Source organism: Rhinatrema bivittatum, chromosome 9 (genome assembly GCF_901001135.1).
Source record: "Rhinatrema bivittatum chromosome 9, aRhiBiv1.1, whole genome shotgun sequence".
NCBI lineage: Eukaryota > Metazoa > Chordata > Amphibia > Gymnophiona > Rhinatrematidae > Rhinatrema > Rhinatrema bivittatum.
Window position 1 is genome coordinate 175,742,623 of NC_042623.1, and position 25,713 is coordinate 175,768,335.

At 48.5% G+C, this 25,713-nt stretch overlaps 1 protein-coding gene across 1 annotated transcript in view; it reads right to left on the reverse strand.

Moving 5' to 3' along the window:
* GMPS (guanine monophosphate synthase) overlaps nt 1-25,713 on the reverse strand; it is a 130,569-nt gene that overhangs the window by 47,878 nt on the left and 56,978 nt on the right. The window contains exons 12-13 of the mRNA XM_029615875.1: nt 11,050-11,175; nt 3,418-3,533 (exon numbers count right to left, since the gene is read on the reverse strand). Of these exons, the coding sequence (XP_029471735.1) occupies nt 3,418-3,533; nt 11,050-11,175 (242 nt within the window). The remainder of the gene's footprint in view (nt 1-3,417; nt 3,534-11,049; nt 11,176-25,713) is intronic.

Sequence of the window (25,713 nt, forward strand, 5' to 3'; positions counted from 1 at the left end):
TCTCCTTTCTTCCGAAGGAGATGGTTCTGATAAGATGTCCTCCGTGGATGTATCTGTGTCAACATCTTCCCATGTGTCAGAAAAGGTCTCTAGTCGAGATCCTGCGGGAGGGAAGAAGGTTGGTACTGTTGGACGTGTTGGCACCGCTGGACCCTTCAATGGCCTCGATGGAAGATGCGGTGGCCCCGGTGTGGGTATCAACGGCACCGAAGGCAAATGTGGGCCTCTCTGTCCCGAGAGCCCTGATGGACCAGGCATCGGTTCCAGCATCAGTGGAATCTGTGTTGAAAGGGGACTGGAGTCCATACCTTCGTCCTCCGAGGATCCCGGAATGGGAATCGGGACTTTCAGAGACTTTGCTGGTTGCTTTGGCATCTGTGGCCCGGGCTGTGTTGGAAGGGCACTGATGAGTGCATCCAGTCTGGTTAGCAACGGTGTAAATATCGATGGCTCCGGGGTCGGTATGGGGGCCGGCATTGATGGCTGTAAGTCTCGAAGAGCATCGAGCACTGCCTGGCGGATGAAACCATCCAGTTCCTCCCTGAAAGCTGGTATAGATATCGCAGCTACAGGCGGAGACAGGCTAGGTGCTACTGGCACCTCCACAGGGACTTGTGGGGGCTCGGTATCTGGCACAGATATTGGTGGGGATTGCCTTGATTTTTCGGGTGCTAACGGCTCCTCTACCCGTGTCCTCTTCGCAAGCGGCTCGATAGCCATCGAGGCCGGTGCGGTGTTGGTGCCGGCACCAGGAGTAGACTCGCATCTGTCCTGGTGTCGGTGCTTCCCTCAGTGCTCGGTCTGGTCTTTCTCCAGCACCGAGGAAGATGATACAGATGCCTTAGACTGAGTCAGTGACAGACTGTCACCGCTGCCCTAGTGCTCCCGGTGAGGCATGATGACTAATTTCTTCGATGCTCCTGCCGGTGACGATTAGGTTGACGTCAATAGAGTCAGCTTGATTTTAAACAGGGTCTCCAATTTGTCGAGGTGAGCCCGCCTACCCTTCAGAGTCATCTGGGCACAACTTGGGCAGTGAGAAACGTCGTGTAATGAGCTGAGGCACAGCACACAGACATCATGTGGGTCGGTAATTGACATGGTACGGGGGCATTCCGAACATTTTCGGAAACCTGTTGCCATGATGGCAGAGGTTGAGGCCCAAAAACGGTCGATGGCCTGCGGACACCGAAAAAGGTAGGGGCAGAAACCGACCGGGGACAGTGAACTTTACTCACCGAGCGATGAAAGCAATATCGCGATGGGAGACCCCCATGAGGGAACTTTTTAATGAAGTAATCTTCAAGTTTTTTCCGTGAGGAAACTTGTGTGAGAGAATTCTCACAGAGCTCCTAACCGCGAGGCAAACTGCAGCAGGGAAAAAAAAGAGACTGAAGGGAGACCCCTGTGGCTATAGGGATTATGGCATGCTAGGCATGCTCAGTGTGTCAGTCAAAAGTTCTAGAAACTTTGACAGAAAAGTTTTCTGTGATAGGGCTCCGTCCAGTGACATCACCCACATGTGAGGACTACCATCCTGCTTGTCCTGGGAGAAAAACCGTAACATGGTCCAATACGGTTCTAAACCAGGAGGGATTTCCCCATCTTCCAAGGAATGTGTATCCTCCTCTTCGTCCGTGCCATCTGGGTCCCTGCCATGGACACCCTTGGTGAGGAGAGGCATGCCTCGAGGTCTGATGATAGACTGGGAGAGGGAGGGCTTACCGGCTGAGGTTCTGTCCAGACAGGGGCAAGTGAGGGTAGCAGATTGTGCCTGTACGAAGGCTTGAAGGCCCTGGAAAAATTCCACCCATGAGAAGGCAGCCGGGTCCTTGTCTAGCCCAGAAGGTACTAGGATAGGTGCCACTGAATTTCCCTCTCCCATGGATGACCCAGTCCCGGGAGTACTTAGATTCGGCGTACTTCCAGTTAAGGCTGTGCCTAATCCATTCTTTGAATGGGAGGAGCCGGGCTTAGCAAAGTCCTGTGAGGCCATCTCTTCCTGGACTTCCTCACAGTGCTGAAATGTTGGAATCCAAGTCAGACTGTGAAGCCCTAATATGACAAGCAGCACAGAGAGAAAGGCACTTATGTTTCTTTGCTGCTGGAGCCATTGGCGGAGGTAATTCTGTGTTCTGTTGGCTCATGCTTAAAATTTTATGCCCACAGATTTTGGGTGCCTAGGCGGGACGCGGCGAGGCACATGCATAGCCTGTGCACCCGGCTTTACCTGTATTCTGCACTTAGTAGGTTGTACGCATGTATCATTATGTGCACAGTGCTTGCGCAGAGCCGACGCACTATGTGTACCGACGTTCTATGGAGAACAATACTGCATGAACAAGGAAGTGTGCAAGATGGTGCCACCGCAGCCTACTACGCAGTGTACCAACCAAGCCTAAAGCGGGGCTTAGCCCACCAGAGGGACCACTCAACCCGCTCGGACGTCCACTTCCCCTTATCTCAACGGAATGAGGCCGATGCTGGTTCGGCACACCAAGCTAGGAGACCGGAAGAAGTCTTACCCAAACCCCTCCAAATGTCTCTGAATCGGGAAGTAAATCTCTCTCTCTTTTTTTTTTTTTTTAAAAAAAAACTTACCTGCGCTCAGCGCTTTCTGGCTGAGTACAGAGATGTTCTCCGGCTGTGGGGGAAGGTGGCTTTGGCTGTCACCGCCACGCTCAGCTTCCTGCACCTGCTGCCTTTCAGCTGCTTAAGCAGCAAAGTCCACGCCGGGAACCAGCTACTGGGCCAAGGCACACTTCTGAGGGATCTCGGAAAGCGCCTCAGGAATTTTCAACTGGGGGAGGGACCTTTAGGTATCACCGCAGGAGAGCGGGGCTGAATTTTTTTCTTAAATTTAAATGTAAAATTTCTCCTTCCAAAAAGTACAGCAATCCCCATAGGGAGAGGTACGTCCACCATCTTCTGGAGACGGAGAAATACTGAAGGGCTGAGGTCACTGGAGGGGTGTATCTAGGGTGACATCAGCTTTGAAATCTGACTCAAGTCTCCATCTGCTGGCAGGGGAGCATAACCCATTGGTCTTGAGTCCATCTGGCTACATGCTAGGAAAAATAAGAATTTCTCAAGTTAAAAGTGCTAGAAAGCAAGATACATTAAGAATTTGTGCTAAAAAAAAACAAAACAAACCAAAAAAAAAACCCCACTATGAACAATCTTCTTTTTCTGTGGCATTACATACTGCTGTGTTTTCTATAAAGCTGATTTCTGACTAACAAAAAGCTATTTCAGCAGGTAGAAATTTGGTTAAGTTACCCTAAATTTCACAGATCTTAATGAAAACAGAAATCAAGAAGTTGGATTTTTGATTATAAACTAGAACATCCAGGCTATTTTCTAACTTCACTGTTACAAAGCACAAGATATCTCGGTGTTACAGATGAGACCTCCTACCTGTTGATGTTATGACACATGCGCGGTATAAGCTTGGCTAGGAACATGAGGGATTCCCAATGTGGAGCATCTTTGCTGGATATCCCACATACGTAGCTGTATGAGCGACAGTCACCCTGTGGAAAGAAAACAATTTTAAGCAATGGTCTTGTTGCTTTTCGCCCTAAAGCAAGAAATCTAGTGTTAATGCTAACTGCTAGTTTTAAAAAAACAAGTCTAATGAATCCAGATAGAAGAAAGGCACTCAAATAGCACTTTTGTGGGAGCCAGCTCGAAAGTCACTCACACTGATGTGCTCCCCTCTTGTGGGTGTGCAGCATTATTTTGTTAGGGGACTTGTAGGTTCTGTGATGGGTACATATACAGCTGGGCAAGAAACCTTAAATGCATGTTGCATGCTAGCCATGAAACACATCAGACAACCACCAGTGTTTACATTTTTACCTCACAAGGCAACTAAAGAACATGGAGCACTGTAACAGTGCTGAAATACTTTGAAGGTTACTCGGGCAGTTGTTAGCTCAACCCACTGCATCAAGCTTGGTCAAGATGTATTTGTACTATGCAGAGTAAACAATTCCGAGCATAATACAAAAATATGGAATGGTTCCAAATTTTATTTAAAAATATTTCTAACTGGTTGCCTGAGGCAGCTTACAATAAATCAGTTAGAAAAACTAAAACATTAAAAAAAAAATCTCCCAGACCTCCCAGAGTGGAAAGCTCATAACAGTTCTCAAAAGCAAATCAAAATTTCTGTGTAGCCATCAATATTATTTCAAAACATGCACAAAATGTTAAAACCCACCCCAAATCAGTTAAAAATGTTAATGAGCCATAATTTGTAAATTTTAGCAGCTCCCCTGCAATTCTCCTGATCCCTTTGGGGACCCCTTCTTTGCAACTTCATAAATTGTCTTACATGACATAAGATCAGCTCATTCATGGCATGTTCAAGGTCATTCCTGAAGTAACAGCTAATATGGACCAATCAGATCCACTAAATGCTAGGTAGATTTGTTGCCCTTGCTAACGCAGCTTGAAAGTATGTCAAAAATAACTGCTGAACTGTTAAAACAGTTTAAGCCCTGCACAAGAAGTTCAATAGCTTTATATGTGGTCTTCCAAAATAAGCGCACAGTGCAGAAAGAATATAAGAAAATTGGTTCTTACCTGCTAATTTTCATTCCTGTAGTACCACGGATCAGCCCAGACTCCTGGGTTTTGCCTCCCCTCCAGCAGATGGAGACAGAGAAATTTTAACGGACCCTGTCGTATACCCCTGAGGTGCCACCTAGAGTCTGTCAGTATTACACTATACCCAAGTAGAATGAGAATAAATCCATAACTTACACATGAACAATCTCCCCCCAAAGAGCAGAGGTAATAAAAAACATGTAACTGAAGAAACCAAATCATGCCCAATAATTCTTACCCTAAAAAAGGGGGACATTATGTAACTCGTAGAAAAAAGATTGTTAGCTACCGACTGAGCGGACTCTCCCTATAACACCATGGGTGGGACTCTGGGATGATCCGTGGTACTATAGGAACGAAAATTAGCAGGTAAGAACCAATTTTCCTTTCCCTGTAAGTACCTGGATCAGCCCAGACTCCTGGGATGTGTACCAAAGCTTCCCTAACCAGGGTGGGACTGAGAGAGTCCCGCTCGGAGCACACTAGCTCCGAAGGAACCGGGTTCCGGGGTCCGAACGTCCAGCCGATAATGCCTTGCAAAAGTATGTGCAGATTTCCAGGTAGCCGCCCTACAAATCTCTTGAGGCGCCATCTGTTGGCATTCCGCCCACGAGATCGATTGCGATCACGTAAAATGAGCCTAAAGTCTGACCGGAATCGGACGACCCTGCAGGAGATATGCCGAAACAATAGCCTCCTTCAGCCAATGTGCAATTGAGGCCATCGAAGCCTTATGACCCCTCCTGGGTCCACTCCATAAGATGAACAGATGGTCCGAGACACGAAAATTGTTCGTAACCTCCAGGTAACGCAACAACACCCTCTTTACGTCCAGCTTCCATAAATCTCTGGCCTCTGGCGTAGAAGAATCCATATCCGCAAAAGGAAGCAAGCTCCACTGTCTGATTCAAATGAAAGGAAGAGACCACCTTCAGGAGAAAAGAGGGAACTGTTCGTAAGGAAACTCCAGAAGCAGAAAACCGCAAGAAAGGCTCCCTGCAAGATAATGCCTGAATCTCTGAAATATGCCTTGCTGATGAAATAGCCACTAGAAACACGACCTTCAACCTTTACAGTTGCCCGTTTCAACGGCTCAAAGGGAGCATCACAAAGTGCATGGAGAACCAAATTTAATTTCCATGAAGGACAGGGATTCCGGACTGGAGAGCGCAAGTGTTTAACTCCTCTCAGAAACCGAGCCATGTCCGGATGAAAGGATAGCGTAACCCCCTGCACTTTACCTCAAAAACAGTCCCTGAGGGAATTAAAAGCCAAGCCCTTGGACAACCCCGCCTGTAAGAACTCCAGAACCTCCGGAACTGAGGTCCTGGACAGTTGCACGTCATGGTCCAAAAACCAGGCTTCAAACACTCCCCAAACTGTAACGTATGCTCTGGAAGTAGAAGTTTTACGGGAGTGCAAGAGTGTGGCAATAACCGCAGGAGAGTAACCTTTCTTCTTCAACCTCTGCCTTTCAAAAGCCATGCCGCTAAACAGAAGCGATTTACCTCTCCGAAACAAACGGGATCCTGACGCTGGAGATGCGGAGACGTTCGAAACCTCAGCGGTCCGTCGACAGCCAGATTCAGAAGATCTGCAAACCACGGACGCCGTGGCCACTCTAGAGCCACGAGAATCACTTTGCCCGTATGAACTTCAATTCGACGCAATACCTTTCCGACCAACAGCCACGGCGGAAAGACAAAAAACAAGACGTCCCTGGGCTAGGGAAGGACCAGGACATCCACTCCCTCTGCTCCTGGTTCCCGTCGCCGACTGAAGAAGCGAGGAGCCTTTGCATTTCAAAACGTGGCCATGAAGTTCATGGACGGTATGGTCCAGCACTTGCACAGAAGATGAAGGCGTCGTCTGAGAGAGCTCCCACTCCCCTGGATCCAACTGGTGACGACTGAGGAAAATCGGCTTGCACATATTCTACCCCAGCGATGTGGGAGGCCGCAATCTTGTAGAGGTGTTGCTCCGCCCAGGTAATCAACAGCTGTGCTTCCACTGCCACTGGATGACTCCTGGTTCCTCCCTGACGATTGATGTAAGCCACCATCTTGGCATTGTCGAACAGTATCCTCACTGACCGACCCTCTACTAAGGGTAGGGAGGCCTGTAGCGCCAAACGAAGCGCCCTGGTCTCCAAACGATTGATCGACAAGGAGGATTCCATCTTTGTCCACTGACCTTGTACCGCCGACCCTAGGCACACTGCTCCCCATCTGGAGAGACTGGCATTGGTAGTTACCACTATCCATGAGAGAATCTCCAAATCCACTCCCCGACGCAGGTTGTCCCGGACAAAGCCACCAGAGGAGACTAGAGCACGCCGAGTCCATCCGTGGCAAGCGAAGCTGAAAATGCTCGGAAAGCGGATTCCAGCGGGAGAGCAATATGGATTGAAGAGGACGCATATGCGCAAATGCCCATGGGACCAGTTCGAGTGTGGAAGCCATCGATCCCAGATCCTGCAAATAATCCCAGGCCCTGGGCCAAAGCAAGGACCTCAAGGAGTCCACCTGAGTGACAAGCTTGGATAGTCTTTCTTCGGTAAGAAAAACCTTGCCCAAGACGGTATTGAACCGGGCGCCCAAACATTCCAGAGACTGTGAAGGAACCAGATGACTCGTTGGGATTGACCACCCAACCTAACGAGGTCAGCCTCTGTAGTACCCTCTAGACCGCCACTCTGCAAAGTTCTTCCGACTTTGCTCGAATTAGCCAATCGTCCAGGTAGGGTGCATCAAGTATGCACTCCTTTCACAGAGCTGCTGCCACTATCACCATCACATTGGTGAATACCCTGGGTGCCGTCGCCAGGCCGAATGGTAGGGCGCAAAATCAGAAATGTTGTCAGAGGATCGCGAACCGTAGATACTTCTGATGATCCGGACGGATGGGTATGTGCAAGTAAGCTTCCGTCAGGTCCAGCGACGCCAGAAACTCTCCCTTGTGCACAGACGCTATTACTGAGGGCAGAGTTTCCATCTGAAAAAAAGGTACCTTTAGCGTCCGATTGACCCTTTTCAAATCGAGGATGGGGCGAAAAGTGCCTTCCTTTTTCGGCACAATGAAATAGATGGAGTAACTCCCTTGCCTGAGCTCTCCTGTGGGAACCGGAACGAAGGCACCCAGAGCATGCAAACGCTGTAGAGTCTCCTGCACCGCTCGCCACTTTTGATGGTATGAGCACGGAGAAATCATGTAGTGGTCGGGGACTGGATGAGCAAAATCTAGAGTGTAGCCGTGTTCTATTATATTTAGGACCCATTGATCCGATGTCACGGTGGTCCATTCCTCTAGGAACAAGGACAACCTGCCCCTAATTCTTGGAACCAAAGAGTGAACTGGTCTCGCTTCATTGTGTGGACTTGGGACCCCCTTGAGTTTTGGCGGCCTTGTCCTTGGCAAAAGGACGATCCGGCAGACCACGAGGAGCGAAAACGTCAATTCCCCCGAAACCTCGCCCACTGAGGAAAGGAGCCTCTCGTCCTGGGCCTATCCCTCCGGCAGTTTATGGACCTTGTTCTCCCCCAGTGACTTTATCATATCCTCCAATTGCTGTCCGAAAAGCAGTCTCCCCTTATAGGGCAGAGAACCCAACTGTGCTTTAGAGGAAACATCCGCCGACCAATTCCACAGCCATAGGAGTCGGCGGGCGGAGACCGCTGAGATCATTGTCCGTCTGGACGTCCTCAAAAGATCATAAAGCATGTCCGCACTGTAAGCCACTGCGGCCTCCAGCTGCCCGGCCTGCTGTGTCTGCATGTCTGAAAGGGCTAAAGCTGTCTGCAAATCCTGCACCCAGAGGAGACAGGCCCGTAGCACGAAACTGCTGCACATGGAGGCTCGGACACAGAGAGCTGACACTTCGAATATCTTCTTAAGCTGTACCTCCAACTTATGGTCCTGCAAGTCCTTTAAAGCCGTGGCTCCCATCACTGGGATGGTAGTCTTCTTTGTCACTGCTGACACAGCAGAGTCCACCTTAGACACCTTGAGGAGATCCAGCGCGTCCTCTGGAAGCGGGTACAACTTGTCCATAGCACGGCTTACCTTCAAACCCAGATCAGGAGTGTCCCACTCCCTAAACAAGAGGTCAGTCACCGACAAATGAAATGGGGAAAAACCAAGCCGGACCTCGGAGCCCCACCATCACCGAATCCATAGCGCCAAAACAGGAATCTTCCTGAGGGACCTCAATCCCTAGCTCTTCCAGGATGGCCGAGATAAGGGGTCCCAATTCGTCCTTCCGGAACAAGTGAACCACCTTGGGATCATCACCCTCCTCTGGGGGCAATCCCACATGCTTGGTCGGCTGGAGCTGGTTATCCAGGTCCACATTTGGTCCCTGATCAGGAGCTGGTGGGGGAGACTCCCTCTCATCCAACTGGTCAGACGAGCTGCTTCCACCGGACAGACAAAGGACCTAAGCGGGCGCTTGTCCTTAGGTCCTCCGCTGTCTTTTGGCGCCTGAACCTGCTTTCAGGCCGAGGAGGACCCTTCCCCAGGCCCAGCTGACACTGCTGCCTTGTGGCCCTGAGATTTTGCAGCCCTGCCAGCCTTGAAAGCCTTGTGCATTAAAAGCACAAAATCCGAGGTGAACGAGGAAGAAGACCCCTCAGAATCGTCCCCGGCGTCGTCCACTGAAGAATCATGCGCAGCCCCCTCCAAATCGGCCCTCCCAGGAGCACTAGGCCATGGTGACAACGGGGGAGGGGAAAGCCCTCTCCCTATAGCAGCTTTCTCCTGTTCCCTAAAAGTCCTCAAAATGGCCTCTGTTCCCACACTAAGCAGGAACGGATCCGGGGCCTGACGCGGCAACACGGGCTTCTCAGCCCTCCAATGCGATCATGAGCCACTGCCCTTAGATTTCGTCGGCGCTGCAACCCCCCCGATGACCCTTTGCCCCCCAACAAACACTCCGTGCAAATACCGGCACAGGAGAGCCGCGCACGCTGCTGCACGCAGCACAGACCACACCACATGGCATGAGCAGCGGGCTAAATTTAGGACGGTGGGAGAGAAGAGCGGCAAGAACAAAAACAAAGAATGCGATCAGGAGCTGTCCACGGTCTGAATCAATTCGGCTGCTGAACACCGCGCGAAGAGAAAGCTAGGCCGGCAGAGCAGGGAAAAGTCCCTGAGTAAAAATTGAACTTTACTTTTTCTTTTTTAAACCTATGAAAGGTCCTCCTGAGGGTGAGTGACCTGGGCTCCCCAGTATCACCCTCAGCCGTGGGCAGTCACAGGGTTCTCAACCCTCTGCTCCGGAGCCTCTACTACCAGGGGGGGATGGTTCCACCAGGACCTAGCAACCCCCTGGGAGGCTTAAAAGGAGTCCTAACCGGAAGATCCTAACTTCTTTCTCTTTTATTTTTTTAAGGAGTACTATCAGACCAAAAATCTGAAATCCAAAATCTAAATCCTGACACTAACTACCAGACTAAAGGGATGCACCTCCACCATCTGCTGGAGACAGAAAAATACTGACAGACTCTAGGTGGCACCTCAGGCGTATACGACAGAGTCCGTTAAAATTTCTCTGTCTCCATCTGCTGGAGGGGAGGCAAAACCCAGGAGTCTGGGCTGATCCGGGTACATACAGGGAAGATTCACTTTAAAGCAACCATTAACTCAATCGGGTCTGGCATGCAGAAGCAGAGCATTCCAGGAAAGAAGGGCTGGCACACAGGTACCAGATGCATGCTGCTTTCTGACCTCAACAACAAAGGACCAACTCCGGGCATCAAAAAGCCCATAGGGGACATCTCACTCTTTCCATAAACGCACTGAAAATGCTTAGAAAAATAGCTTCAAGATCCCAGTTTCCTCAAAACCCCTAGGGCCAAAGATAATGAAGAGAACCGGCATTCTTTTCTTTTAATATAAAGGTGCTTTTACTAAGGTTAAGGAACATACTAAGTTGAATACACATGTTCTCTCATTTGTTGATACAAAAATAGCATAATTTTGCTAATCCTTCAAGATCCTTTGGTCAGTGGGTGCCATCCTCCCCATTTCTACAAGCAGCTTCTGCTTCTGGTCAGAAAGCCAGCACTAGAGCTTCCAGGGGGTCCCACATAGGCATTATCTGATTTTGCACAGTCATACATTTCACAGCAGGGGGGGGGGAGGGGAGGATGTGGCTTTGTTTTCCATGGTGATTGTGTCCCTTTCCCAGCCCACATATAAACAAGAGCCATGCAGGAGATGAACAAGCTAAATGCAGCCAGAGTGCATCACAGTTAATAAGAGCTGGAACTGCATCTTTCTCCATCCCCCCCCCACACCCCTGATCCCATTTTTGCCTCCTTTCCAATTTCCTCTCCTTTCATTCTCCCAGATTCCATTTTTGATGACAAACTGACCATTTTCTAAGCCCTCCACCAGGCACGCCTTCCATTCACAGTCTAGGACGCCACTAACCTGTACCCCCACAGTTTTGATCGGCAGCAAGAAGGCATTCAGTGAATGTAGGCTTGTGATTTGCATCAGCTTCTCCTGGTCCTCCTCAGTTGTGCAGGCTCTGACCCGCTGCAGCAGTGTGTGTGGCTGCGAAACAAGGGTGTAACATCATTTTATGAACTCTTGAACATGAGGCACATTCATGAGAAATGTTGCCAGAGGATGTGGTTAGTGCAGTTAGTGTAGCTGGGTTTAAAAAAGGATTGGATAAGTTCTTGGAGGAGAAGTCCATTACCTGCTATTAAGTTCACTTAGAGAATAGCCACTGCCATTAGCAATGGTAACATGGAATAGACTTAGTTTTTGGGTACTTGCCAGGTTCTTATGGCCTGGATTGGCCACTGTTGGAAACAGGATGCTGGGCTTGATGGACCCTTGGTCTGACCCAGTATGGCATTTTCTTATGTTCTTAAATTCCAGCTTCAAGGCAATAACTCTAAACATTATATACCTTCTTGTTAAGGTTTAATGTATATGCAGAGGATAAGACCCTGGTGTATTTCAGTTACCTGTAGCACTAATATACCCTGAACAACAAAAAAAAAAGTACATATTCTCAAACTTTACTGTTTATTACTCATTTAAATGGCACTTTCACTACAGTGCCTCAGAGTAAAGGAAGAACTCATTCAATACAAAGATTAGATTTATAAATAACAGTTGCACAAAGGAAGAAAAAAATGAGAAATTACTACTTACCTGATAATTTCTTTTCCTTTAGGACAGACAGATGAATCCAGAACAAGTGGGTTATGCACCTCTACCAGCAGATGGAGACGGAGCAAACTGACGTCACAGTATATACACTCCTGTAGTGACATCAGCCTGCCAGTGTTCTCTTCAAAAGCGACTATGGACAGACTTGCAAAATTATTGATTAAAAACAAGTAACCATTTCAATACTCAGCCAACAAGCAACACCGAGCTCAGACAAGAATGTATAAACATAAGTCTAGGGACTGGATTAACACTTACCAGTAATTCCTGTAACACAGTCACACAAGAGGACCATAATGCAATCATTTGGCAGCAATGGGAGGGAAACTGGATTCATCTGACTGTCCTAAAGAAAAGGAAATTATCAGGTAAGTAGTAATTTCTCATTTCTTAGTGTTCAATCAGATGAATCCAGCATAAGTGGGATGTACCCAAGCTACTTCCGAACAGGGTGGTAGGCTGCTGCGGCTCAGTCAAAACCGCACATGCAAAGGCTGCATCCTCCCAGGCCTGCACATCTAGACATTAATACCTGGAAAAGGTGTATAAGGAGGACCATGTCACAGCTCGGAAAATGTCAACAGGGGATAACATTCTAACTTCTGCCCATGACACTGCTTGAGCCCTAGTGTAATGAGCCCTAACCTGACTAGATAACTGCTTCCTGGCATCCACGTATGCAGCCATGACTACCTCCTTAATCCAGTGAGCTATCGCAGCCCAAGAGGCCGGCCCCTCCCTGTCTAGCACCGCCAGGCGATCCAACTTCCGGAAAGGCTCAGAAACCTCCAGATACCTGACAATATGTCTCTTGACATCCAAGGGTCGCAACAGATAATACTCCTCTGCATCTCTCTCTCTGTCCAGAGATGGCAGGGAGATGGACTGATTTAAGTGAAACTCAATGACCACTGTCGGTAAAAAGGAAGGAACAGTACACACAGCTGTACCGCTCTGGAGTCACCTGAAGGAAAGGCTCATGGCAAGACAAAGTTTGGAGTTCGGAAATCCTATGCGCAGAGCAAATTTCCACAAGGAACACTGTTTTCAAGGTCAGTAACCTCAAGAAAAGGGTACACAGTGGTCTAAACATAGGCCCTGCCAAGAAATCCAATACGAAATTAAGACTCCAAAGGGGCACCGGAAACTGCAAGGGAAGACTAAGATGGTACACGCCTTTCAAAAAACGGGCCACATCAGGATGAGCTCTCACATGAAACAGGCGAGAGCCGCTACTTGCACCTTCAAGGAACTGAGAGCCAAGCCTTTATTCAAGCCATCCTGCAGAAATTCCAAAATGAGCAGAATCTTGACTCTAATATCACACCAGGCCTCAAATACTCTCCAAACCCATACATAGGCCAAGGAAGTAGAGAATTTTCTAGCTCTCAGTAAGGTGAAAATTACCACTGTAGAGCATCCCCGCTTCAGCTAGCGAGCCCTTTCAAGGGCCATACTGTAAGACAAAATCGAGTTGGATCTTCATGAAGGACAGATCCCTGCTGCAAAAAGGTCCTGTGTGTTGGAAGTTGAAGAGGGAAATCCACCAGGAGCCTCCGCAGATCTGCATACCATGGTCTCCTGGGTCAGTCTGGAGCTACCAAGAGCATCATCCCTCTGTGGCACTTAATCCTCCGAACCAATCTACCCAACATGGTCCATGGAGGAAAGGCATACAGTAACTGGTCTTCTGGCCACTCCTGCACTAGGGCATCGATTACCAATGACTTCGGATCTCTCCTGCGGCTGAAGAATCGCAGAACTTTCACACTGTGCGAAGTTGCCAGGAGGTCTAGAAATGGAAGACCCCAGAGGTCCAGAATCATCTGACCACGCCCACTCTCCTGGATCCAGTCTCTCCTTGCTGAGAAAGTCTGCCCTTTTCCTGCTGTGTGTGAGACTGAGGTCATCTGGGGATGCACTTCTGCCCATTCCATAAGTTGATCTATTTCCAGTGACACTTACCAGCTCTTTGTACCTCCCTGCTGATTGATGTAAGCCACAGTCGTTGCATTCTCTGATATTATTCAGACCGATCGACCTTGCAGCCTGTTGACAAATTATAAACATGCTAACCGGACCGCCCTAGATTCCAGCTGATTGATGTTCCAAGAGAGACTCTTCTGCATTCCAGCATCCTTGCGTTGTCAGCTCCTGACAGTGAGCTCCTCAACCAAGGAGACTTGCATCCATTTTCAGTACTAGCCACTCCAGTGGGGCTAGGGAGACTCCCCTCTTTAGATGATCCGCCTTCAGCCATCACTGCAGTTGGGAGGAGACCACCATCGGCAAGTGGAGCCAAACTGAATAGTTCTGAGACTGCAGGTTCCACTGAGACAGCCAGAAGCACTGCAGAGGACACATATGCACCCTTGCCCACCTTTAAGCCACTATTAAGCCAAGTACCTGCAGGTAAGACCACACGGTTGGGCGTAGTGTTCATCAGACGGAATTGCGCCAGCAACTTCTGAATTCGAGCTTCCAGCAGGAAACCTTGCCCAGCTTCGTGTCAAACCAAACCCCGAGGTAATCCAACAACTGAGCAGGTTGAAAACTTGGCCAGGTTCACTACCCAGCCGAGCTCCCACAACAGGGAAATAACCTTGAGAGTAACCAGATGGCTCTCTTCCAGTGACCTGGCGCAAATCAGCTAGTCGTCCAAATACGGGTGTACTAGGATTCCATCCTTTCTGAACTCTGCCTCAACTACTACCATTACTTTGGAAAAGGTTCTGGGAGTGGTGGCCAGACCAAAGGACAGTGTTCGAAACTGAAAGTGGCGACCCAGAACTGCGAACCGAAGGAAGCGTTGATATTCTAGTCAGATGGGAATGTGGAGGATATTCCTTGGACAGATTCAAAGAAGTCAAAAATTCCCCTGACTGTATAGCCATGATCACAGAGTACAATGTTTCCATGCGAAAATGCTTCACTCACAGATGACGGCTGATGCCTTTGAGGTTAAGGATGGGACAAAAAGAACCCTCTTTCTTTGGCACTACGAAATAAATGGAATATCGTCCCATATTTTCTTGAGACGTGGACACTAGGACCACAGTCTTCAGACTGAAGAGCCTTGCCAATGTACTCTACACTGCCTGCTTCTTCTGCAGGGAGACTCCATGAACACGACCCGAGGAACACTGCAAAACTCCATCGCATATCCTTCTTGTATCACCTCCAGGACCCACTGATTCAATGTGATCTCAACCCACCTCTGATAAAAGAAAGAGAAGCATCCACCTATCTCCTATTCCCGGGGGTGGGTCGGCAAACCTTCATTGGGAGGCTTGGAAGGTTCCACTACCTGAGCCTGTGCCCCTTCTGAGTTGTCGGGGATTAAAGGACTGAGACCTACTAAAGGATAGAGTCCTCTGAAAGGTCACTCCCTCTATAGGGTCGAAAACGCTTGGATCCTCTAGCACGACCTCTCATGGTAAAGTAGCACTGCACCTGCTTCTTATCCTCCAGCAAACGAGGAACTGGAGATTCACCCCACTTACTGGCCAGTTTCTCCAACTCGCTGCCAAACAAAAGCGAGGTTAGTCTTGGAAGTCACATCGGCCAACCAATTTCTCAACTGTAACTGACGCCTGGCTGCTACTATCAAAGCCACCCCTCTGGCTGAAGTGCAGACCAAATCATAGCCCACATCTGCCAAGAAGGCAGCAGCTGGTTCCATAACTGCCCTGGAGTTTACCCCAGATTCATCAACCTCCTGGGAGAGAAGCAAAGAAGAACGAGCCACCATGAAACAACAAGAAGCGATCTGCAAGTTCATTGCCAGCGTTGCAAGATCGCTCCTTCTTTCATGGGAATAGTGGTTCGCTTGGAGACTGCACACACAAGTGCATCTACCTTTGGAAAACTTAAGTGCTCTCTTACCACTGGATCCAGAAGGTACAGGCCTTCCAAAATCTGACCCCCTTTGAAATTAGCCTCTGGGGATTCCCCACTCAAGATCAATCAATTATTGAATGGCCTCCATTAGGGGGGAAAAACAAGAAGCTTTTTGCAAGGAAACCAAAATGGGATTTCTCTTTTGCTCAGACACTGAATCTGCCCCAGGAACTCCAAGCATTTTCAAGGTCGTGGAAATCAGAGCTGGCAGTTCATCTCTATGATAGAACAGGTTCTAATCCAGAGGTAATTTCACCATCCTCAAGAGTCAGGATTGGCGTCATCATCCATGACATTCAGATCTCTAACCGGAGGTCCTGCTGCCGCTCTAGGAAGCAGAAGGTCCAAGCAAGGGTCCTACCTGCACCTCTGCTCTGGGAACATTGGACAGGGTTGAGGGACTGTGCCTGAAGAAAGGATTGCTACCCATGAAAAAATAGAAGTATCCAGACCAGTATCTGAGGTGTACTCACTGAGCTACCTTCCCCTGCTTAGGAACCAGTTAAGGAAGTTCCAAAATCAGGCACCCCATCTGAATCATCTTTACCCAGACCCATATCTGGCTGGGGAAAAACCAGGCTTAGTGAGATCAGAGGAAGACAATTATGCCTGAGTTTCCAAACAGTTGTGGCACAAATTAGCAGGCACTCCTGGCTGAGACGCCCAAATATGACAAGCAGTGCACAGAGAAAGATGCTTAGGCTTTTTAGGTACAGGCACCTTTATGGCCGACAGTGCACTGAGCGGTGGCCAGAGGTGTGCATCTAGCTGTTTTCTTTTTCTTATATGCGCACTCAACCTAAGTGCCCCAAAACTGTGCATCCAGCACTTAGGCATAACACACCTAGGTGCCCAAAAATAAGTGCCCAAAAAAATTTAAGCACGCAGTACTACTTGTGCGGGAAGAAGGTGGACAGACTACAAGGCCCGACTATGCATCCAAAAACTGGGCGCACAGCTAGACGCACACACCGGACCGACAATTCTGTAGAGGGCAGCCTTAGAAGGGGCGTGAAATGCCGTTGCGGCCTAGCACTCAGCGTGAAGCGAAAAGCCTCGGAGCGGGCCCTAGCCTAAGGAGGCTGCTCAATCCGCTAGGCTGCTCATATCCCTCAACCTCCCATAGAGCGGGACAAACGTTGGACCAGTGCGACAAGCATGGAGATCGGGGAAAGAAGGAAGCCCTACACAACAAAATCTCCTTCTAGGTCTCTGTATAATCTTTTTTTTTAAACTTACCGGAGCTCAGCCTTATCTGGCTGAGTATAGAGACGGTCTCCAGCTGCGGGGGGAGAGGGCATATGCCATCACCGCCATGCTTGTCTTCCTGCACCCGCTGCCTTTCAACTGCTCAAGCAGCTGAGTCCACGTAGGCTGAAACCAGCTACCGGACCAAGGCACTCGTCTGAGGGACCATGGAAATCACCTCAGGAATTCTTAATTGTGGGAAGGACCATTTGGTATCACTGCAGGAGAGCGAAGCAAATTTATTTCCTTAATTCTCCTTTTCTTAAAAATGAAGCAATCCCCAGTGGGGAGATGCATGTCCACCATCTGCTGGAGATGGAGAATATTGGCAAGCTGATGTCACTGCAGGGACATATATATGTACTGTAACGTCAGTTTGCTCCATCTCCATCTGCTGGTAGATGTACATAACCCACTTGTTCTGGACTCATCTGACTGGACGCTAAGAAATTGATAATTTTCTTTTCTTTAGGACACACAGATGAATCCAGAACCAGTGGGTTATGCACCTCTATCAGCAGATGGAGATGGAGCAAACCGATGTCACAGTATATATACTATTGCAGTGACATCAGCCTGCCAGTATTCTCTTCAAAAGCAACTGAGGACAGACTAGTAAAAAATTTGATTAAAAACAGACAACCAATACTGTACTCAAACAACAAGAAACACTGAGCTCAGACATAGAATGTATTAACACCAGTCTAGGAACTGGATTAACACTTACCAGTAATCCCTGGAAACACTTAGTCCTGCAGGAGGACCATAGCACAATCATTCAGCAGCCAAGGGCAGAAAGCTTTATTCATCTGACTGTCCTAAAGAAAAATAAATTATCAGGTGAGTAGTAATTTCTCATTTCTTAGCATCTAGACAGATGAATCCAGAACCAGTGGGATGTACCCAAGCTACTCCCGAATAGGACGGGAGGCTGCTCTAGGTCCAGTCAAAACTGCATGTGCAAAGGCTGTGTCCTCCTGGGCCTGCATATCCAGACGATAATACCTGGAAAAGGTGTGTAAGGAGAACCACGTCGCAGCTTGGCAAATATTGACGGGAGGCAACAATCTAACCTCTGCCCATGACACTGCCTGAGCCCTAGTTGAATGAGCCCATACCTGAGTGGCCAATGGCTTTTCAGCTGCCACATAAGCAGCTGTGACCACCTCTTTAATTCAGCGAGCTATTGTAGTCCACAAAGCTGGTTCACTCTGTTTTTACCCACCATGAAGGACAAACAGGCGACCCAACTTTCAGAAAGGTTTAGAAACCTCTAGATATCTCACGACATGTCTCTTTACATCCAAGGGACGCAACAGGAGATATTCCTCTGCATCTCTTTCCTTATCCAAGGATGGTAAGGAAATGGACTGATTCAAGTGAAAATCTGAGACCACTTTAGGCAAGAAGGAAGAGTACGTAACTGTATCAATCCTAGAGTCACCTGAAGGAATGGCTCCCAGCATGACTAGGCCTGCAGCTTGGAAATTCTTTGCACAGAACAAATTGCCACCAGAAACATCCGCAAGGAAAGACTACGCGGCGGTCAAAACATAGGGCCCACCAAAAAATCCAACACAGGTTAAGACTCCACAAATGAACCAGTAACCATAAAGCAGGATGAAGATGTTTCACGCCCCTCAAGAAATGGGCCACATCAGGATGAAATGATAAGGTTTCACCATTCACCTAGCCCCTGAAACAGGCAAGAGCCTCTAACTGTACTTTCAAGGAATTAAAGGCCAATCCTTTATTCAACCCATCCTGCAAAAATTCCAAAATAAACAGGAACCTAACGAAACGAGGAAGCACTCCTTGATCTTCACACCAAGCCTCAAACACTCACCAACCCACACATAAGCTAAAAAAGTGGAGAACTTTCGTGCAAGGTGGCAATCACTGCAGTAGAATATCCACGCTTCAATAAGTGAGCCCTCTCAAGGGCCATACCGGATCCTTGTGAAGTACAGGTCCCTGCTGCAACTGGTTCTTACATGGCAAAAGATGACGGGGGGTTTCCACCAGCAGATGTCGCAGATCTGCATACCATGGCCTCATGGGCCAATCTGAAGCCACCAGAAGCACAATCCTGATGTGGCCTTCAATCCTTTGAACCATTCCTCCCAATAAGGACCACAGGGGAAAGGCATACGGCAGCTTGCTTTCTGGCCAGCCCTGCACGAGAGTGTCTATTCCCACAGATTTCTGATCTCTCTTGTGACCGAAGAATCGAGGAACCTTCGCATTGCGAGAAGTCGCCAACAGGTCTAGAAATAGAAGGCCCCAGTTATCAGCTATCAGCTGGAACACCTCTTCCAACAATACCCATTCTTCTGGGTCCAGACTCTCCCTGCTGAGAAAGTCTGCTCTTACATTGTCTTTTCCTGCAATGTATGAGGCTGAGATCTTCTGAAGATGTACTTCTGCCTATTCCATATGTTGGTCTCTCTCTTGCAATACTTGCTTGCTCTTGGTCCCTCCCTGCCGACTGATGTAAGCCACCGTTGTTGCATTGTCCGAATATTATTTGGGCTGCTTGACCCAGCAGCTTGCAGCTGAATAGCGTGCAGCTGAATTACAAGCATGCCAACCGAACTGCCTAGGCTTCCAGCCGATTGATGTTCCAGAGAGACTCCTGTGTATTCCAGCGCCCTTAAGCCGTTAGGTTCCTGACAGTGTGCTCCCCAAACCTGGAGGCTCGCATCTGTCTTTCATACCAACCGGTCCAATGATGTCAGTGAGACCGCCCTTTCTCAAACGATCGCTTGCAACCACACTGGAGGTGAGAGCAGACTTCCACCGGCAGATGGAGCAGAACTGAATAGTCCAGAGACTGCAGGTTCCATCAAGACAGCAGGGAATGCTGAAGTGAACGCATATGCACCCTTGTCCATGGGTACTACTTCCAGGGTTGCCGCCATCAACCCAAGTACCTGCAGATAAGACCACACTGTCGGGCATATAGTGTTAATCAAGAGACGCACCTGCACCATCAACTTTTGAATACGAGCTCCCAGAAGAAAAAAAAAACTTTGCCCTGCTTTGTGTCGAACCGCACACCCAATACTTCAATGACTGAGATGGCTGAAGAATGCTTTTAGCTAGCTTCACCACCCAACCGAGCTCCTGCAACTAGATCACTTGCAGGTCACCAGACAGCTCTCTTCCAGAGGCTTGGCCCGAATCAACGTCTAAATACGGGTGTACAAGGATCCCATCCTATCTCAGTTCTGCCACCACTACCCCCATAACCTTGGAAAAGGTTCTGGGAGCGGTGGCTAGACCAAAAGGCAGCGTCCGAAACTGATAATGGCTCCACAGCACTGCAAAATGCAGAAAGCGATGATGCTCCAATCGGATAGGAATATGGAGTTGTGCCTCGGACAGATCCAAGGAAGTCAGAAATTCCCCCGACTGAACGGCCATTATCACTCTGCACAATGTTTCCATGCGAAAGAGAGTCTCCCGCAAACGATGGTTGACTCCTTTGAGATCTAGGATCAAACGAAAGGAATCCTCCTTCTTGGGCACAACAAAATTAATGGAATATCGACCTGTGTTTTCTCGAGACATGGGTACTGGAACCACAGCCTTCAGACTGAGGAGCCTTGATAGTGTACTCTTGACTACCTGACTGTGACTGAAGATGTGCGCCCAGCCTAAGCCCCGCTGAAACAAAATTTATTCACATAAATTTTATGCGCACAAAATTTAAGCATCCCAAGTTTGTAAACCAAAAGGCTAAAGTGCAGTCACTGCTCAAAACGTTGGCACACAACCGATACATGTGAGAGTGTGTGCACAGGCCACGTGCACAATTCGGATGCACAGCTGGACACACTTGCGCGCACTGGCAATCCTGTAGAGGGCAGCTGACTGCACACAAAAAAAAAAAAGCACCCGAAATGCCACTGCAGCCTACCCTGCGGCGCATTAAAAAGAAGCCTAACAGCGGGGCCTAGGCCAACCAGTTCACTCAACCCGCCTGGCTACCCAGTTCCCCTAACCCCCACAGGAGCAGTAACACACGTCGGAATGGCGCGCTGAGCACAGAGACGGGAGGAAGTCCTCAACTAACATCTGTACCCTGTCTCTGAGTACAGAGACAGTCTCCGGCTGTGGGGAGAGAGGGCATAGAAAGTCACCACCGTACTCAGCTTCTTGCACCCGCTGCCTTTCAGCCGCTTAATCAAAGTCCATGCTGGTCTATAACCAGCTACCGGACCAAGGCACTCAGAGGATCAGGGAAATAACCTCAGGAATTCTCAACTGGGGGAGGGAACATTAGGTATCACCGCAGGAGAGCGGGCAATCCAAATTTCCAATTAATTCTCCTCTAAATTTGAAGCAATCCCCAGTAGGGAAATGCACGTCCACCATCTGCTGGAGACGGAGAATACTGGCAGGCTGATGTCACTGCAGGAGTATATATACTGTGACGTCAGTTTGCTCAGTCTCCATCTGCAGGTAGAGGTCCATAAACCCATTGGTTCTGGATTCATCTGTCTGGATGCTAAGAAAAAATGAAATATGCATAAAGGGAGCAATAGGTAAATTGAGCATCTACGAAAGCAAATAGAAAAGGTTATATTTCTTGCAGAAACATGAAAGCGATAGAAAAAGGGTACTGAACAAAATACTCTATGAAGACATGAAAATAGACTGGAAAAAGCATGGTGGTAGGAGAGAGCCAAGACTTCAAACCTGGATTCAGAGATAAATGGAGTGTAAGTGGGCAGAAGAGGGAAGATTCAAAATTAGAAAGGCAGAAGAGTTTTGGATGAGCTAAAGATGCTGTCTCACAAGAAGAGGGAAGCTAGCATGAGACCGGAAACACAAACAGAAAGGAAAATTGGTTCTTACCTACTAATTTTTGTTCCTGAAGTACCACAAATCTGTCCAGACAAGGGGTTTTGCATCCCTACCAGCAAATGGAGGCAGAGGAAAAAAGCTTCTCACACACTGCTACATAAAACGAGAGTGCCACTTGCAATCCCTCAGTACTGAACTGTACCCTTTGCCAAGTAGAGCCCCAAAATCAAATTTAATGAACAATGACTCCTATCAGGGTGATCACAGTTGGGGGACCCCGACGCAGAGCCCTCACATCCAACAACTACCTGAAAACCAAATAGCCCTAAAAACTCCAGCTATATCATAAGCTCTGCAGAACACATATCACAATTATGTCAGTCTTTCAGAACCAGGGGATGGGTCTCTAGACTGATCTGGGAGTCTTCAGGAATGAAAATTAGCAGGTAAGAACCAATTTTCTTTTCCTGTTTGTACCCCAGATCAGTCCAGTTAAGTGGGATGTAACCAAGCTCCCCTACATTGGGCGAGCCACCGAAAGACCCACTCTCAGAACACTCTCACCGAAGCTCGCCTTTTCTGGCGCCCGCATATCTAAGCGGTAATGCCTGGTGAAAGTATGAAAGGAAGACAATGTCGCCGCTCTACAGATGACTTAAAGTGTTACCAACTGACACGCCGCCCAAGAGGCCGCTTGCACTCTAGTAGAATGCACTCCCATACCTTCTGGCCTTTACAAAGATAAGCCGAAAAAATAGTCTCCTTTAACCACCGAGCAATAGTGGCTTTAGATGCTTTGGCTCCTTTATTTGTGCCTCTGAACAAAACAAACAGATGATCCGATAGTTGGAAACTGTTAGTGACCTTAAGATAACGCATCAAGGACCACCACACATCCAATAAGTGAAGCTCTCTCTGTAAACAAATCCTGAAATGCTGGTAATTCCACAGTCTGGTTGAGATGGAAAGGAGAAACCACTTTCGGCAAAATCGAGGGTACAGTACGCAAAGTCACCCCATCCTCCGAAATCCGCAGAAAAGTTTCCCTACAGGATAGCACCTGAAGCTCCGGAATCCTTCTGGCTGAACAAATCACCACCAGAAACACAATCTTCAATATGAGGTCCTTCAGCAATGCCCTCTGTAAAGGTTCAAATGGAGGACCTCAAATCATAAGACCAAGTTCAGATTCCACGATGGACATGTTCTTCTCACTGGCGGAAGCAAATGATTGGCCCTCTTGAGAAAAATGATATCCTGATGAGAAGCCAAAAGTCTTCCCTGTAACTTTTCCCGAAGACAGCTCAAAGCCACCACCTGCAGCCAACGTGAATTGTATGCCAAACCTTTTGACAAGCCCTGTTGCAAAAAGGCCAAGAATTGTAGAATATCCACCAGCAACAGATTCAGGCCTTCCTTTCTATACCAGGACTCCAACATTCTCCATATTCTGACCTTAGCAAGAGAAGTGGCTGGCCTCTTTGCCTGTAGCAAAGTAGCCACAACTGACTCTGAGTACCATTTGGATCATAAATGTTTCCTCTCAAAAGCCAAGCTACGAGCCAAAAGCAATCCACCCAATCCGAAAAGATAGGTCCTTGCCTGAGCAGGCTTTGCAGATGAGCCAACCGTAGGGGCCTGCCACAGGGAGCTGAATCAGATCCGCGAACCGCAGACGCCATGGCCACTCTGGCACTACCAGAACCACTCCTCTCTGCCTGGATGTCGCTCTATGTACTGCAACACTTGACCCACAAAGGAGCCATGGAAGAAACACATACAGCAGGAGTCCCGTAGGCCATGGAAAAATCAAAGTGTAGGTTCCTTTGGCTCCTACCTCTCTTCTGCTGCTGAAGAACCACACTGCTTCGGCATTTTCTCATATTGCCATTAAATCCAGGTGGGGAGTGCCCCATCCGACTTGAATGAGACCCAAAGCCTCTGCCAACACTATTCCCCTGGATCCAATTGCTGCTGCTGAGAAAATCCACCTGTACATTGTCCATTTCGGCCACATGAGATGCCGCAATCCCAGATGTTGTTCTTCTCAAACAATTCCTGAGCCTCTATAGAGACATACCTCGACTCTTCATCCCTCCCTGCTGATTGATATACATCAATGTTGTTGAATTGTCCAAGAACACTCTGAACATTTGACTCCGAACTTGCGGAAGGAACTCCACCAAAGCCCTGCACACTGCCCTTGTTTCTAAGCAATTGACAGACCTGGCAGCTTCTCCTGGCGACCACAGTCTTTGGGCTGTCCGCACTTGGCAGACCATTCCCCAACCTCTGAAGCTGGCATCTGTGGTTATCACAACCCAGTCCAGATCCACTCCCTTCTCCAAATTGGGTAGAGACAGCCACCACGAGAGACTAGTATTGGAGATCCCCTGCAGCCAATGAAACTCCTCCGACAATGGATTCCAACGGGACAGAAGCGCCCTCTGAAGTGGACACATATGGGCAAAGGGCCCATGGCACCAAATCCAGCATAGATGCCATAGAACTCAGCACGTGAAGATAATCCCAGCCCTGGGCACAGGAATTCATAGAAGCTGAACCACCTGTGACTGTAACTTCAGAATCCTCACTGAGGTCAAAAACACTGTGCCCAATCGGGTGTTGAACCTTACTCCCAAGTATTCCAAAGTCTGGGTTGGAACCTCTTCCCTAGGTTCACCACCCAGCCCAGAGATCGCAACATCTCCAGTACCCTCCAAACCGAATGACGACATTCCTCCTCTGACTTTGTTGGATAAGCCAGTTGTCCAGATAAGGATGAACTAGGACCCCTTCCCTTTGGAGCACCGCCATCACCACAACCATTACCTTCATGAAATTGTGTGGCACTGTCGCAAGGCCGAATGGAAGAGCCAGAAACTGGAAATGTTGCCCCAGCACCACGAAACAAAGGAAGTTTGATAATCCGCACGTATGGATACGTGTAAATATGCCTCCATTAAGTTCAGTGACGCCAAAAACTCCCTTCGACGGACCACCGCTATAACTGTCTAATGTCTCCATTAGAAAATTGGGACACTTGCAGCACCACATTCACCTTCTGCAGGTTGAGGATGGGTCTAAAGGTCCCTTCTCTCAACTCTTCTCTGTTGATGACACCGGAATGATCATGCCCAACTGCTGAAGATGACCAAACGTCTCCTGAATGGCTTCCTGCTTAAGAACATAAGAAATTGCCATACTGGGTCACACCAAGGGTCCATCAAGCCCAGCATCCTGTTTCCAACAGTGGCCAATCCAGGCTACAAGTATTTGGCAAGTACCCAAACACTAAACAGATCCCATGCTACTGATGCCAGTAATAGCAGTGGCTATTCTGTAAGCCATGGGACATGCATTGTGAGACCACGAAGACTTCCCTGATGGGATGAGAAAACGCAGCCGTCTCTTCTCACTTCTAACACCCATTGGTCCAAAGTGATCTTGGTCCACTCCTCATAAAATTATGTTAGGCGTCCCCTGACAGTCTCCCCAAGAGAATGGACCATCCTGGTTTCATTGCGAAGACTTAGTAGTTCTGGTGCCCTGACCAGAACTCTCTGGGGAGTCTTCAGGAACCCCGAAAGGACTGTTGCATTCTTGCTCCCTGCTTCTGGAAGGATGCCAAAGAGCTCCTGTTGAGACAAAACAGTCTTGTATCCCAAAAATGGGTGTGAGCCGGGAAAGTCTTCCTGCCTGTATTATCTTCCGGTAGCTTGTTCCCCTTTGACCCCCCAAATGCTTCATCAACTGCTCCAGATCCTCTCCAAACAAAAACTTTCCTTTAAAAAGAAGATGCCACAACCATACTCCTGGCTGAGGTCCTGATCAAATCATACAAAATGTCAGTCACATATGCAACTCCGGCCTCAACCTCGACCACCTGCCTAGCTGGAATCAATTAAGGATGTCGCTTGAGACTTCTGTACCCAGTGCAAACAGGCC